Source organism: Eimeria tenella, genomic scaffold (genome assembly GCF_000499545.2).
Source record: "Eimeria tenella Houghton genomic scaffold, Eth_scaff225, whole genome shotgun sequence".
NCBI lineage: Eukaryota > Apicomplexa > Conoidasida > Eucoccidiorida > Eimeriidae > Eimeria > Eimeria tenella.
Window position 1 is genome coordinate 1 of NW_013544201.1, and position 16,343 is coordinate 16,343.

The 16,343-nt window shown below is 49.6% G+C and overlaps 2 protein-coding genes across 2 annotated transcripts; one reads left to right on the forward strand and one right to left on the reverse strand.

Moving 5' to 3' along the window:
- Window positions 1-2,405: 2,405 nt before the first annotated feature.
- ETH_00021245 (formate/nitrite transporter, putative) lies at window positions 2,406-12,721 on the reverse strand (the record flags this gene model as incomplete). Its single annotated transcript, XM_013379341.1, has 18 exons — window positions 2,406-2,568; window positions 3,115-3,556; window positions 4,043-4,381; window positions 5,345-5,443; window positions 5,653-5,722; window positions 5,934-6,059; window positions 6,147-6,203; window positions 6,752-6,877; window positions 7,068-7,190; window positions 7,538-7,574; window positions 8,503-8,842; window positions 9,470-9,664; window positions 10,030-10,230; window positions 10,707-10,821; window positions 11,589-11,761; window positions 11,888-11,905; window positions 12,032-12,049; window positions 12,523-12,721. 18 exons carry the CDS (start codon window positions 12,719-12,721, stop codon window positions 2,406-2,408), a joined length of 2,841 nt encoding a protein of 946 aa, XP_013234795.1.
- Window positions 12,722-13,799: 1,078 nt separating this feature from the next.
- Window positions 13,800-15,983, forward strand: ETH_00021250 (Translation factor GUF1, mitochondrial (EC 3.6.5.n1), related; the record flags this gene model as incomplete). Its single annotated transcript, XM_013379342.1, has 4 exons — window positions 13,800-14,285; window positions 14,882-15,121; window positions 15,530-15,725; window positions 15,910-15,983. 4 exons carry the CDS (start codon window positions 13,800-13,802, stop codon window positions 15,981-15,983), a joined length of 996 nt encoding a protein of 331 aa, XP_013234796.1.
- Between the last annotated feature and the right edge of the window lie 360 nt (window positions 15,984-16,343).

Below are 16,343 nucleotides of genomic sequence, written 5' to 3' on the forward strand. Positions count from 1 at the left end.
CTGCAGAGACAGCGAAAGCAGACCCAGCGCCGGCGCAGGCGGTGGGGCCCTCAGACCGCCGCCGCAGAAGAGACCCAGGGGCCTTTCTTGGGGTGTACAGACAGCTGAGCAGCGAAGAAGAAAGAAACAAAGGAGGGAAGGCAGCAGCAGCAGCAGCAGCAGCAGCTGCAGCAGCAACAGGGGACAGGCGCAGCAGCAGGAAGGTTGCAGCGACGCCGTTCTCGCTGTCTCGCGCAGAAGATTAACAATTAAGAAATTCCTTTTCTTTTCTAATTCTGTTTTATTATTTCAAATTAAAAATAAAACAAACAAATGCAGAAAAGAAGCTGCAGCTTCTGCTGCAGCTGCGGGCGAGGCCTCTTGGCTTGCCCACGGGGCTCCGCTCCAGCTGCCGTGCCGCCTCGACCACCAAAACGCGCCAAAATGCACAAAAAAGAGTTTATTTTAATTTTATTTTTGAATAAAACATAAAAACGTGCTTTTTGTTGACAAAAAGAGCTCTTTTGGGCGTTTCCGCGCGCCCAGAGCCGGCGGCTGCCGTGGGAAACAGGGCCTCGCGCCACCATGGCTAGTCTCGGCTGCGGGCTCTCCCGCAACTGAAATTCAACAATTTGAACTTCAAATTACTTTTAAAATTAAATGTTTTCATTCAAAAGAATTAAATTCAACTTTAACGCGAAAAATAACCGCCAGATCCCGCAGCCGGCGCCGCGCCGGCTCACCGCCGCAGCCGACACGCGGACCAATGGCCTTCGCGCGCCGCCGCCTTAATGGCAAGCTGAAACATCCTTTTAAAGACAATATCAGATAAATATTTCAATTTATTTTCAAATTAGCTTTCATAATATGCCTTTTAGGGCCCCCAGAGGGCCAAATGGGCCCCGCGGCGAAGCGCGCAGGCAGCGGGCTATTGGGGTGTACGTACAGCTGCTGTTACCAGGTGTATGTACACCCCATGCTCTCGCTCTATATCTAAAAGAGCTAAAGACAGTTTAAAAGCTTTTTGTTTAGTGTCTATTTACCTCAAAGCTTTCTTTTTTTCTGTTTTGGGCCCACGTGCTACGGTACAAACCCCAAACCCTAAACCCTAAACCCTAAACCCTAGATTTGAAGAGAAGCCCTTCACACAAAGGTGTCTCTTAAAGTCTTGCCGCAGCGAGCACCCCGGGGAGAGCGGGAGCCACAGAAAGCCTAAAGCCTAAACCCTAAACCCTAAACCCTAGGGCGCAGAGTTCAAGAGCCCGAAGAGCCGCATAGCCACAGGGGCTGGCGGGCCACTGAGATAAACCCTAAACCCTAAACCCTAAACCCTAAACCCTTTGAACGTTGAAGCTGTCGAGTGCGTTGGGCGGCTCATCGACAGCAGGGGCAACCTGCAGCGCAAACCCTTGGACAGCAACTCCCAAAGCTACAGGTCCAAACCCTAAACCCTAACTCCCCAAACCCTAAACCCTAAACCCTAAACCTAAGAACTTAAACCTTGAACCCTCGCTGTCCCCGTTCCTCCGTTGGAGCTCCCGCGTGCCCCGCCTGCCGTCGCCCCTGGAGACGGCGTGCGCCTAGGGTTTAGGGTTTAGGGTTTAGGGTTTAGGGTTTGCCTGGGGCGCGTCGTTGGGGGCCTGTTCGGGTTCGAAGTCATTAGGGTTTCGGGTTTGGGAGGCCCTGGAGCTGAGGGCCCCCCTGGAGTTGGCCCGAACAGCAAATTGTTTTGTGCTTCTGCTGCTCTTAGCAGCAGCAGCAGCAGCAGCAGCAGCAGCAGGGGCCCCACAAGGCAGCATGTAATGTCCTCCGAAGGATTCTTTCGGCAGCACCATCAGACTCGCCCCGTTCAACAGGCTCTGCCCGCCCCCTGTGCAGCAGCCAAACCCTAAACCCTAAACCCTAAACCCTAGACCCTGAACGCTAAACCCGCGGAAAGCCTCCGGATGCGCAGGGATGGCGTGCGCAGGCAGCGGGCCCGCACTGGTGCCTGGGTGTAGGCTGAGGCTTTAGAGTTTAGGGCTTAGGGTTTAGGGTTTAGGGTTTAGGGTTTGGGACCTGGAGCAGCAGCAGCCTCGGGGTTTGCGTCTGCACTCAAACCCTCGGAAACAGACTCCACTGGAACTGCCCCACAATTCCCTTCAAACTGTTCTCGAACAGCAACAGTGGGGTAGAAGTTGAACCAGTAAACCGCCCCTATTAGCCCGCAGCCCCCCACCTGCGCAGCAGCAGCAGCAGCAGCAGCAGCAGCAGCAGCAGCAGCAGCAGCAGCAGCAGCAGCAGCGGCGGCAGGGTTTACCGCTGGCCCGACGCCCGACAGCGGGGGCCGGATCCCGATGCCGGGAGCCGCAGACAGACCCACGCACGACAGCGACTACTGCGAGGCAGGGTTTAGGGTTTAGGGTTTAGGATTTAGGGTTTAGGGTTTAGGGTTTGCTGGCCAGGTTTCCTAGAAGCGTGGGAATGAAGTTGTTCACAACAACAGCTCCCACAGAAATGGGGGCCCCCGCCATGAGGGCCACTTGGAGAGTATAGAAGTTTGCAATAATGTGTTCGTAGCCCCCCACGCAAAACGCCAAAATCGGAAACCTGCGCCAAACCCTAAACCCTAAACCCTAAACCCTAAACCCTAAACCCTAGACCCTAAACCCTAGATCGTAAGCCCTGCGCCCTACGCCCAAGGGTCTGGCACGCGCTCGCCAGGCCAGCTCCGATGCGCGCAGCTACGCAGAGGGATCTTCGTACTCTGCGCGGCTTAGGGTTTAGGGTTTAGGGTTTAGGGTTTAGGGTTTAGGGTTTAGGGTTTAGGGTTTAGGGTTTAGGGTTTAGGGTTTAGGGTTTAGGATTTAGGGTTCTGGGATTTGCGTTTAATTTTCCAGTTTCAGGCCTCAAGGCAGTGCGTGCGGTGTCGGGCCGCGGTGGAGAGCCTAGGGTCAAGCGTTTAGGGTTTAGGGTTTAGGGTTTAGGGTTTGGGTTTAGGGTATTGGTATTTGGGTTTAAGTTTCCAGTTTCAGGATTCGAGTTCGTGCGTAGAGCGTCGGTCCCGGCAGCGCGGACGCAGGGTTAAGCGCTGAGGGTCGCGGGCTGCGGGTTTAGAGTTTAGGGTTTAGGGTTTAGGGTTTAGGGTTTGGGGACCAGAGGGCCATGATTTTGCCGGCGCCGTCGTCGGTGGCGATGACGAACCAGACGGCGAGGCAGACGAAGGCGTTGCAGCCAACGGCTCGCAAAAAACAAGAAAGAAAAGAATAATTAGTTTTATCTTTTGCAGTTTTGAAAAGGAAAAACGAAACATGAGGGTCTGCAAGGGCCCCCGTGAGGTGCGAGAGGAAGAAGGCCACGAACAGGGCCCCCAGCCAGTTCCCCACCAAGCTGAAACTCCAGTTTATTGCCAGTTGGTACACTTTTATGCGCCTTTCCAAAATGCAAACCAACATCGTCATTGTATTTCCCGTAAATAGCTCAGCTCCTGTCCAAATAATGCTAATAAACGCCACGGGAAACAGCATTCCGTACACCAGTTTCTGCACCGCCTTCGGCACCGCCAGCGGGTCCTCCGGCTGCACCGAGAACGCCCCCGCTGCAAACCCACCTCCAAATGCGTTTCAAATGCATTTAATTCCTTTTAAAATGCATTTTAAACACAATGAATCCAAAATGTCGAAAAATCCACCGCGGATTACCCCGGATCGCCCGCAAACCCGAACTCGCCCACCCCGCGATCACCTCGCGACAAACTCGGGAAACTCCAGGAAAAAACCTCTAAGGGGCCTTTTAAACAAATATTAAACTTTAATTCAACTCAAATTAACTCATTTTTCTTTTGTTTTTATTTATTTCTCCATTTATTGCCCCCCGAGCATTCCGAGCGGGCCCCCCTCGAGTTTCAGGTGTATAGGCAGCTCCCGCGCAAGACCAGGCCGGGGCCTGCGGCCGTTCGGCCCTTCTTTTGCGGATTTTTTGTTTTTTTTGCTTTCTGGGAATTATTTTAATAAATATTTGCAGAAGTGCCGGCAGAAAAGAGTTTGGAAGGGGATTTGAGAGGATTAATCGCGAAGAGGCTCACCAATGGTCGTGCAGCAGTGGCCCGCGAGCCCCACGTACACCCCCGCCATGAACGCCTGCAGAAAGAGGCGGTCCAGCCGCAGCCGCATTTTGTGCATTCCATATTCAAGGAGGTGGTAGTAAGTGTCGGGGCTCGCAGTGACCACCATTTTCGCGGATTTTTGGGGATTTTTAAATGTTTTTGAAAGCCGAGGGGCCCCTGGGGCTGCGTGCACTTGAAAGCCGCGTTTATAGACTCCAAAAGGAGCCAAACACAAGTCCGCAAGCCCGAGTTTCAGGGGGGGCTCGCGGGTGGTCACTGCGCCAGCCCCGCGGCCCGGGAGGCCCCGCCGTTGAAAGTCTGCGATAAACGCGAATTAAAATGCAAATTAAAACATTTAAAACATTTAAAATATTTAAGTTAAATTGGTCTCCTTTTTTAATGCAAAAAGAACGAAGAAGCAGCGCCAGAGGCCTCGGAAAGGGTGCGGCGGGGCCCCGGACGGCCGCGCTTGCCCGCCGTGCTCGTGCAGCCAAATCGAATCCTTTTGTTTGTTTTGAATTCTCTTTAATTGAATTCTTTTTAACTTTAATTTTAATTTAATTTAATTTGATTTAATTTTAACTTTAATTTTAATTTAATTCAAATCATCCAGTCGAGACGAAGATCCCCTTCCAGCGATGCTGCAGGTGACCGCGCTTCGGCTCGCCCACCACACAGTCACCCAAACCCTAAACCCTAAACCCCAAACCCTAAACCCTAAACCCCAAAGTAGTGAGTTTCGCCCCTTCAGATCTAAGTCAATTCTCTCTTTTGATTCCGTAAATATTTCGTGTTTTCAATTTCAGGCTGCTGCAGCAGCAGCGGCAACACCGGCAGCAGCAGCAGCAGCAGCAGCAGCAGCAGCAGCAGCTACGGTCAGTCTGTGGCTCTACCGAGGGCCTCCAGCTTTTCTTGAAGCATTTATTTATTTAAAAGCATTAATTGTTTGAATTTTAGTTTTAATAAATACATTTAAAGCTGTTTTTCCATCGAATTTCGCAAACCCTTTCGGGCCAGACACCCACCCGGCTTCTGGGGTGTACGTACACCTCGGTGAAGCATCTGCTGCAGCTGCGTGCTGATCTTTCGCAAGCCACATTATTACTTCTTTGTTTTTCATTTTTGAATATCAAAAAGCAAAAACAAAACAAAAAGAAAGTCCTGCATGCAACGCCGCCTCCGTTGCCCCAGCGGCACACCGAGGCCAGCAGCAGCAGCTGCTGCTGCTGCTGGTCTCGGTGTGCCGCTGCAGCAGCAGCTGCTGCTGCTGCAGGACCATACCAAGCAGCAGTAGCACAAGCTGCTGTAGCTGCAGCTTGCGCAGCCAGACCCGCAGCGGCAGCAGCCGCAGCAAGCGTTGCAAAGCTGCAGCAGCCGCCCCTGCAACAGCTGCCCGGCAGCAGCAGCTGCCCCAGAAGCAGCAGCTGCAGCAGCAGCAGCAGCAGCAGCAGGGGCTCAAACTGTGAGGCGCTTGCAGGACCAGTAGGCCCAGCAGACTGCGTGGACAGCTAGCGTGCAGCCAGCTAGCGGCAGCACATCAGCTAGCCAAAACCACTCCGAACTTTTTAATTTCGAATTTAAAAAAGAACCTCCTAATCCATAATCCGAGAAGAAGTCTTGTGCGCTGTAGTAGCCAAACGTGGCCGCGCGATCGGGGTCCTAAACCGCAAAAGCCGAGGGTTTAGGGTTTAGGGTTTAGGGTTTACGGGTTGGCTCAGGGCTGCGGGGTGTGCCCTGGATCTTAGGGTTTCGGGCAGCGGCAGCTGCAGCAAACAGCTCCTGCTGCTGCTGCAGTAGACGCGGAGGGTCCCCGCTGGCCAAGCGAAAAAAGGATTTAGGGTTTAGGGTTTAGGGTTTAGGGTTTACTCACCCCAAAAATGGCTTCGTTGTCGTCGTAGAGCGCAATGGCCAAACCCTCAAAAAGGTAAAAGTAAGGAGACAAAAACAACAGAAAACGGAGGGGAGCAAGCACGGACCTGTGCACACGTCTCAAACCCTAAACCCTAAACCCTAAACCCTAAACCCCCAAACGGTGAAAGTTCGTGGGTCGTAAACCCTCAAGGCCTAGACTCTAACCCCTAACCTCGCGCATAGGCTGCAAACTCGCCAACGCCCTGCACCACTCCGCCAGCCCCAAACCCTAAACCCTAAACCCTAAACCCTCGCTGTTTCTTGCCTAGGGTTTGCGTTGAGCCCGTTGAGCACAGAAGTCAGAAAGAGCCAGCCACCCCCAACTGCATTGACAGCCATAAATGTGTCCATTGTTGCTGAGCAAAGCTGCATTACAGAGTCCACAAACTGCAGCAGCAGCAGCAGCAGCAGCAGTAGCAGCAGCGCCGTGAATATCGCAGTCCCAGCAGCGACAGCAGCAGCAGCAGCAGCAGCAGCAGCAAAGCGCGGATACCAACAAGAGGCGCAGGAAAAGGCAGAAGGCCCTTCAGGCAAACATAGGCTTGCCAAAAACTGCAGCAGCAGCAGCAGCTGTTGCTGCTGTTGCTGCTGTTGCTGCTGTTGCTGCTGCTGCTCTCGGCGCACCAACTGCAGCTTTGGCGACACCAGCAGCAACAGTGGCACAACGGTAGTACCAGCAGCAGCAGCAGCAGCAAAACACGCGGTTGCAACTGCAGCACAAGCAGCAGCAGCAGCAACAACAGCAGCAGCAACAGCAGCAGCAGCAGCATTACTTACTGCTTCGAAAATAAAGTAGATAAGAAAGGCAGCAGGAAATCTGTCAAAGGGAAAATTGCAAAAAACGAAAACAATTAAAAGCGAAGGCAGCAGAGTGGCCGTCATCACCAAACAACTCGTTATGCCCTGCGCACAAACCCTAAACCCTAAACCCTAGACCCTAAACCCTAAACCCTAAACCCTAAGCCTGAACCCCTAAGCAACACAGCCTTGGCGCAAGCCTGTACCCAAGCGCCATTCCGGCTTCCTCGAAGCCCAAAACCCGAGCTCCAAATCCCAAACCCTAAACCCTAAACCCTAAACCCTAAACCCTAACCTCTGCAAGCAAGTAGGGCCCCGGGGAATAGAAGCCGTCGGCGACTTCGTGCATGAACAAAAGTTTTCTTTCCAAATATGTGACAGTGTTTACAAAAGGAATAATGCTGAGAGCTATGCACATCTGCAGCAGCCAACACAAACCCTAAACCCTAAACCCTAAACCCTAAACCCTAAACCCTAAACCCAAGACCCCGAACCCTAAACCCTCGCCCTGCTTCGGGTGGGCCGTCTGCAGTGCTCGTTTGCCTTTGACGCCGAAGTCCTAGGGTTTAGAGCATTTCAAATTTAATTTTATATAATTTACTTTGTATTAATTGCCACTTATTTTTAAATAATATATATTCAACCATTTACCTATACATATACAAATATATATACATATATTTATATATAATAGTGAAGCAAAAGCAGGCACTCATATATATATACATAGGGTTTAGGGTTTAGGGTTTAGGGTTTAGGGCTTACGAGGACGTGGGCGGAGAGTTGGTAAAAGACGGGGGCTCTGTGGAAGGCTCGGAAGAAAAGAATTCCAGTAATGAAAGAAAAGAAATAAACTGAAAAGACTGTCAAGAAAAAACTTCTTTTATCTCGAAAAGTTCTTTTGAAAGATCGCTGCAGCAGCAGCAGCAGCTGCAGCAGCCACGGCGCGCGGTGTCTGCGCAGACACCCCAGCGCCCGCACTTTCGAGTTCCGGAAGTTTATTCATTTATTTACATTTAAATGCATTTGTTTAAATCTATCTTATTTATTTTGTTTTTTATTTATTTTTATCTTCGGAAGAAAAAAAAAGACACAAAAAGTCCAAATTTTGAAAATTTCGAATCAAAAAAGTGCAAAGGCATGCACTCATCTGCGCATTGTATGTACACCGCACAGGTAAGAGAAGGAAAAGTCATAAACCCTAAAAGGGAGGATATAATCATAAACCCTAAAAGGGAGGATATCGGCATGAACCCTAAAGAGGAGGATATAGTCATAAACCCTAAAAAGGAGAATATCGTCATTGCCAAAAACTCTAAGGAGGAGGATATAATCACAAACCCTAAAAAGGAGGATATAGTCATAAACCCTAAGAAGGATGAAAGAGCCATAAACCCTAAAGAGGAAACATTTGAAACTCAATCTTCAGCATTATTTATTTAAGACTCTTTGGAATTATAAATAAAATAAATAAAATAAATTAAATAAATTGAATAAATTTATTTTCATTTTCATTTTGCTGCTGCTGCTACTTTAGTTTCTGAGCTGTACAGACACCTCGCGCGCTGGATCTGCTGCACTTTTGGATCTTTTTTCCCTTTTTTTGATTCTTTTAATTTATTTAATCCTTTTTTACTCCTTTTAAACATATTTTAATACCTTTTTGTCTCTTTTTTGTCTATTTTGTTTCTTTTTATCTATTTTGTTTTTTATTTTACTTCGCAGCTCACCTGCGAACGCTGGCGTCTCCAAACAGCAGCAGCAGCTCTTCTTCGTTGCTTCTTACTGCTGCTGCTGCTGTTGCTGCTGCTGTGACTGTTGCTTCTTTTTCTTTCTGCGCTATTGCTGCTGATGCTGCTGGATCTCCCTCTGTTGCTGCTGCTGCCGCTTCTGGATCTCCCTCCATTGCAGCAGCTGCTGCTGCTGCTGGATCTCCCTCCATTGCTGCTACTGCTGCTGCTGCCGCTGTTGCTTCTTCTTCTTCATTTGCTGCTGCTGTTGTTGTTGCTGCTGCTGCTGCGCTTTGCCTTTTGCTGGTGCCTGTTTCGTCCGCGTCCTCGAGCAAATCTGCTGCAGCAGCAGCAGAAGTGTACATACACTCGAATACAACGACATAAAAGTCCAAAAACACTTTTTGAAGATGCAAAAATATAAAACAAATGCAATTGAAAAGAATAAAATCAAACAGGATATCTAAAATGATGCAAAATGGTAAGAAAAGAACTAAACGGCGAAAAAATTATTTGGTGTAGCAGCAGCAGCAGCAGCAGCAGCAGTGGTTTCAAGCATGCACAAGTGGAACTTTTGCCCTTAAGAATGTCATTATTACTCTTAATTAACATTTGTTAATACTCTTAATTGATATTTATTGTTATTTATTGCTATTTATTTTCATCTACTTTATTTGGTTTTGTTTGTCTTTACTTTTATTTGCATTTATAATGCCTTTATGCACTTGAATATAAAATAAAATACTACATTTATATTATACCAATAGTACACTAATATATTATTAACCTTGTGTTAATATAATATAATATTAAATATAATATTGAATTGTTTTATTATTTCAATTTGTTCTTCTGATCTGCTTTCTAACTTGTTTCAGCCCCAGCAGCAATTCCCCAACCCCGAGGGTTTAGGGTTTAGGGTTTAGGGTTTAGGGTTTGGGGTTTAGGGTTTAGGGATTGAGCGGACTGTGGGGCGAGTGTCCTCTGTGCTGGTGGATGGCTTGCATGCGTTTGAGGTGTCTGTACACCTCAGCTTCGAGGGCTGGTTTTTGGAACTTTTCAAAAGCTTCTTTTAATTCATTTAATTTAAAATTTGGACATCCCGGAGTTAACAACTCCACGTAAAACTCCGCGGGGTTTTCGTGCAGAGGCGGGGGACATCCTGCAAAGAAATAAAACTAAAAAAATCAAATTAATTAAATTAATTAAATCAATTAAATCAATTGAATTCATTAGCTTAATTAAATCAACCAAGTGAATAAATTGAACCAATTGAAGCAATTAAATAAATCAAATCAGGAAATACTTTGCATAGACAGAGAGCTAGCTAGCTAGCTAGCTAGCTAGCTGGCTAGCTAGCCAGCTAGCTAACCAGCTAGGTCGCCAGCTAGTTAGCTAGCTGGCTAGCTAGCCAGCTAGCCAACCAGCTAGCTCGCCAGCTCGTTAGCTAGCTAGCTAGCCAGCTAGCTAAGCAGCTAGCTAAGGAGGTAGCCAGCTAGCTAGCTAGCTAGCTAGCTGGGGGCGCACCGAGTGCCGCGAAGTAAGAGGGCATGTCTGCTGCGGGTCCGCTGTAGACGCAAAAGCCTTTGGAAAGCAAAAAGATAAAATCGAAGCAGCAAAAAGCAGCAGCAGGGGGCTGGTGAATTGCCAAAATGAAAGAAGCTCTGCGGGCCCTTGCCAGCTGCTGCAGGCCCCGCAGCAGGCTGCACGCGTCGCTCGAACTCAAACCTGCAGCAGCAGCAGCAGCAGCAGCAGCAGCAGCAGCGGCGGAATTTTCATCATTTGATGGCTATTTTCGAGCAAACAAGTCGCGAATGAGTTTTGAAATTCGAATAAAATGCAACGCTAATGCAAGCAGATTTTCAACTTCAACTTATTTTGAGTTTTGGATGAAAATATAAAACAAAAAGAGAAAAGGAATCAAAAACAAAGAGACAAAAGGTTTAAAAGCAAACAAGATAGAAGACCAAAAAGAATTAAAGACAGAGATCTAAAAGGAGCAAAAACTGGAAAAACGAAAAAATCAAAAAGACCAAAAACAGCAACAAAAGCTGCAAAATAAAGACCAAAAAAAGAACAAAAAAAAAGAACAAAGAGAATAAACAAAAGAATGAGAAAAGAATGAAAAAGGAATAAAAAAGAAAGCAAAAAGAATTAAAAAGAATTAAAAAGAATTAAAAGGAATTTAAAAATAAAATAATTACCTGAAGTGATTTCGTCGCAAAAACAAAGAGAAGCAAAGGAGACAAAAACTTGGCCGGCCATCAGCCGTTTCTTTTGGCCCCCCGAAATGCCCCTTTCTCTCGCGTTGCCCACTTTCTGCAAACCCTAAACCCTAAACCCTAAACCCTAAACCCTAGGCCCCAAATCCCAGAACCCAAAGCCCTAACCCTAAAGCCTAGACGCTACACGCTGCGCCGCGCCCATCGCGCCAAACGCGGACCCTCCCCGAAGCCCTCGGCCCGCACCTAGGTTTAGGTTTAGGTTTAGGGTTTAGGGTTTAGGGTTTAGGGTTCAGGGTTTAGGGTTTAGGGTTTGCCTGGTGGGCGACTTTCTCGAGCCCGAGGAACTGCAGCGTGGCCTGCACAAGTTGCTGCTGCTGCTCTTTGCTGCAGCAAGTCTTCAGGGCCCCACAAAACTCCAAAACTTCAATTGTTTTTTCCTGGCCCGTAAACACTGGCTCCTGAGGTGTACGTACACCCGGCGCCCCAAAATCGAACACGCACGCTACGCCCCACGCCCCGAAAACCGCGGTTTAGGGTTTAGGGTTTAGCGTTTACGGAGGTGCAGGCAGCTAGCTAGCTAGCTAGCTAGCCACCCAGTCAGCTACCTGGGCAAATGGCCACCACGACAGGCATCCAGCTAGCTCGCCAGCTATCCAGCTGGCGAGCTAGCTAGCTAGCTAGCTAGCTAGCTAGCTAGCTAGCTAGCTAGCTAGCTAGCTAGCTTACTAGCCAGCTAGCTAGCTAGCCAGCTAGCTCGTTGGCTAGCTGGCTGGCTACTTGTGAGCACACTGTCTCACGACCAAGGGTTTAGGTGAGGGTTTAGGGTTTAGGGTAGGGTTTAGGGTTTAGGGTTTAGGTGACCTGGGGGAGGTGGATAGCTTTGGAGTTGAGGTGTCTGTACACCGCAGGAAGCCCATCAAGATACACTTTTCCTTTTTTGTCTTTTTGTCTTCCATTTAAACAATTCAATAAAGTTGATTTGCCTCCCCCCGAAGGACCCAGTATCCCCACCACACTCCCAGGCTTTATCACCCCTGCGCCACAAACCCTAAACCCTAAACCCTAAACCCTAAACCCTAAACCCTAGCCCCTAAACCCATTTAAACAATTCAATAAAGTTGATTTGCCTCCCCCCGAAGGACCCAGTATCCCCACCACACTCCCAGGCTTTATCACCCCTGCGCCACAAACCCTAAACCCTAAACCCTAAACCCTAAACCCTAAACCCTAGCCCCTAAACCCATTTAAACAATTCAATAAAGTTGATTTGCCTCCCCCCGAAGGACCCAGTATCCCCACCACACTCCCAGGCTTTATCACCCCTGCGCCACAAACCCTAAACCCTAAACCCTAAACCCTAGACCCTAAAGCCTTAACCCGAAGCCGTACAATAATGTCTTAGCGCTAAACCCTAAACCCTTAATGCTGGACGGTCGACTCTGAGCGCTGAAGGCTGAACCCTGCAGTATGGTGCATAAACCCTAAACCCTAGAACGCAAACCCTAAACCCTAAACCCTAAACGCTGAATCATAAACTCTCAATCAATAACCCTAAACCATAAAGGCTGAACAAAAGTAGCAGCAGCTTGAGCAGCAGCACTTCGGTACCTGCAGCAGCAGCACGAACACCTTGGTACCAGCAGCAGCAGCAGCACGAACACCTTAGTACCAGCAGCAGCAGCAGCACGAACACCTTGGTAACAGCAGCAGCAGCAGCAGCAGCACGCTGGCACCATCGGCAGCAAGATAACCTTAATATCCGCAACGGCAGCAGCAGCAGCAGCAGCAGCAGCACCTGAAATAGGGTGTAGAATTTGCACTGTCTCCGTTTTGCCATTGGGGCCCTTTCTCTTTATGCTGCAGCTCAAGTTGCTGAAGGCGAGGTAGCAGCCTTGTGGGGCTGCAGCAGGTTGTTTGGCTTCTGCTGCTGCTGCTGTTGCTGCTGCTGCTGCGGCGGCGGCGTTGCTGCTGCCGTTGTCAGGCTCGGGCTGCATTTTCGGTGGGGGGGGGAAGCCGCGGTTGATGGCCCAGCAGCAGCAGCTGCAGCTGATGCTGCTTCAGTAGCTTCCCCGGTGCTGCTGCTGCTGCTGCTGCTGTTGTTGCTGCTGCTGCTGCTTTAGTGCGTGTCGGGCCAGTTAGCGGTTTGGTGCTGCTGCTGCTGCTGGTCCAGCCGCTGCTGCTGCAGTTGCTGCTGCAGTAAGTGCAGCGCCTGCTGTAATTTGACCGCGCTGTGGTAGCTTTGCAACTTGTCAATAGCGCAGCAGCAGCAGCAGCAGCAGCAGCAGCAGCAGCTGGAGACCAGCAACAGCAGCAGCAGCAAGCGGCCTCAAGTGTAGAAGCAGCTCGCTGTGAAATAAATAAACAAAATAAATTTAAAATAAAAATGAAATTAAAAGGGAAAATAAAAATAAAAATAAAAGTTTTAAATTATATGGACAAGCAGCAGCGCTGCGCCCCGGGAGTAGTCAATGCAAATCGACGCGTTAGGGTTTAGGGTTTAGGGTTTAGGGATTAGGGTTTAGGGTTTGAGGATTGGGCCGTAGGTTACATTTTTATTTGCATTTCAAGAGCCATATGAGCTAGGGAGGCAAAAGCAGCAGCAGCAACGCTCCTGCTGTTGCTGCTGCTGCTGCTGTTGCTGTTGCTGCTGCAGCGGGGCCCCCTTGAGAGGCCCCCCAGCAATACCCGCTGAAGCTGAAAGAACTGCAAACAAGCCATATGGAAAATTTTCCAGGTTTATTTAGGGTTTAGGGTTTAGGTTTTAGGGTTTAGGGTTTAGGGTTTAGGGTTTAGGGTTTAGGGTTTAGGGTTTAGGGTTTAGGGTTTAGGGACCAGACACACTTTTTTAGTGACTCGATGGTTCCTGAGGATTCACAGAGGAGAAAGCCAGCGACAGCAGCAGCAACAGCAGCAGCAGCAGCAGCAGATAACACAAGCTGCGGATCTGGAAGCATGAAGTGACCGCTGCAGCACTGCAGCAGCAACACTGGCAGCAGCACCAGGAACAGCGGCAGCAGCAGCAGCAGCAGCAGCAGTCGTGTGGGGCCCCCTTCGGCCCGCTTAGCAGCATCAATGCAGCAGCAACTTCACCTGCTGCTGCTGCTGCTGCTTGTGTTACTTGCTTCTGCAGCTAACTGCCTCCGTACCCAACAAAAGGGGGCCCCCATCGGCTACGGGGGGGGCCCTGGGGGCCCCCCCTGCCTTTTTCTGCGGAGGCATCCAACTTGCTGCAGCAGCAGCTGCAGCAGCAGCAGCAGCAGCAGAGCCGGACAGCCGTTGCTGTCACGAGGCGTAGCAGCAGCAGCAGCATTGACTCCAGCTGCAGCTGCAGCAGCATGGCCCCGAGCAGCATCAGCAGCAGTGGGACAAGCCCCAACTACGGCGTCCAGAGCAGCAGCAGCAGCAGCAGCAGACGCAGCAGCAGCAGCAGCAGCAGAGGAGAGGCTGCTGCGCAACATCGCCATTGTGGCTCATGTTGATCACGGCAAAACGACCCTTGTGGATGCGCTGCTGGCTTTTGCTGCTGACCAGCAGCAGCAGCAGCAGCACAGGAAGCCGGTTAGTCCTTACACCTGCAGCAGCAGCAGCAGCAGTAGCAGCAGCAAGTGGAGGAAGCCGCTGTCACCTCCACAAACAGAGGAAATTCATCACCAGTCATTACTCATAATTTTCCAGTCGTTATTTATTTATTTATTTATTTATTATTTTGTTTATTTGCTTTTTAGTCATTAATTGCATTTTTTATTTAGTCGTTTATTCTGGGGTGTACGTACACCAGGCGATGAAGCGGCGACTCTGCAGAGAAGAACTTGAGCGCGAAAGAGGCTTTAATTAATTAATTAATTAATTATTTTATTTATTTAGTATTTATTTTTAATATGTTTGCTCATTTATTTATCAATTTTCCAACTTTAAATTGATTTATTTGCATTTATTTTTTTGTTTTTCGGGTGTACGTACACCAGGCGATGGAGCGGCAGCTCGACAGAGAAGAACTTGAGCGAGAAAGAGGCTTTAATTAATTAATCTATTTAATTATTTTCTCATTATTCATCATCATTTATTTTTTTATTTATTTATTTATTCATTTAATTGCCAATTATTAGTTGTTCATTCCGAATAATTTATTTGTTTTTCGGGTGTATGTACACCAGGCGATGGAGCGGCAGCTCGACAGAGAAGAACTTGAGCGCGAAAGAGGCATCACTATTACAGCCAAAGTGGCTGCGCTGACTCTGCCGCTGCCCTTCCGCAGCAGCAGCAGCAGCAGCAGCAGCAGCAGGGTTGGTCGCATAAACATTATAGACACTCCGGGGCATTCGGATTTCGGGGGCGAAGTCGAGCGCGTGCTGCACCTCGCCGACGGCATTCTTCTTGTTGTTGATGCCAACGAGGTTTGCTGCTGCTGCTGCTGTTGCTGCTGCTGCTGCTATTGCTGCTGCTGCGGCTGTTGCAGTTGCTGCGGAGGTTGCTGCAGTTGCTGCTGCAGCCAGCGCTTCTGCTGCTGCTGCTGCTGCTTCAATGGTTCTCGTATCTGATGCAGTTGGGATTGCTGCTGCCGCTGCTCCTCCTGTAGTGATGCTTGCTTCTGTTGCTGCAGGGTCTGCTGCTGCTGGTGATGCTGCTGCTGCCGGGGTTGCTGCTGCTGCAGCTATCGTTGCTGAGCCGTTGCTGCTGCAGCACTTTCACTACTTTGTTCACCACTTTCTTTCTACACCTCCTTGCCGTGCACTCCTCGATGCGCAGAGCTGCTGCTGCTGCTGCTGCTGCTGCTGCTGCTGCTGCTGCTGCTGCTGCTGCAGGGCCCAAAGCCGCAGACTCGCGTGGTGCTGCAGAAGGCCCTGCGCGCGGGGCTGCGTGCTGTTGTGGCCATCAACAAAGTTGACAGGCCCACTGCTAAGCCAGAGTCAGTTGCTGCTGCTGCTGCTGCTGTTGCTGCTGCTGCTACTGCTCAGTTCTCTGAGGCGGCTGCAGTGAGCGCTGGCAATGATGCTGCAGGTGCTGCATCTGCAGCCTGTAGACGCAGCGGATTTGCTGCTGGTGCTGCTGCTTTTCCCGCTGCTGCTGCTGCTGATTGTTTCAGGGTTTTGGCGTTGTTGGTTCTTGTGTTGCGGCTGCTGCCCATTCTCTGTGGAATACAGGGCGTTGTTTTGCTGCTGCTGCTGCTGCTGCTGCGCTGCAGGGAGGTGGCGGCTCGCGTTTTTGATCTTTTTCTGCAGCTCGATGCATCTGATGAGCAAGCAGATTTTGAGGTGACCTGCTGCTGCTGCTGCTGCTGTCACTGCTGCTGCTGCTGCTGCTGCTGCTGCTGTTTCTTTCTTGTTCCTGTCTTACTGTCTGTTTCCCTTTTTTCCCCTCCCCTATTTTAGTTTGTGCTTCGTTTTGTTCTATTTTTATTTTTATTTGGATCATTTGGTTCAATTCGATAAATTTGAGTTCTCCTTGAGTCATTTTGACCCATTTGCTGCTGCTGCTGCTGCTGCTGCTGCTTCAGGTCATTTACACCTCCGCCCTTCACCGCTGCAGCGGCCCCTCACCTGCTGCCTTGGGGGCCTCTATGGGGCCCCTGGTGGAAGCCCTTTTCAGGCTGCCGTTGCCGCACCCCCCCGCAGCAGC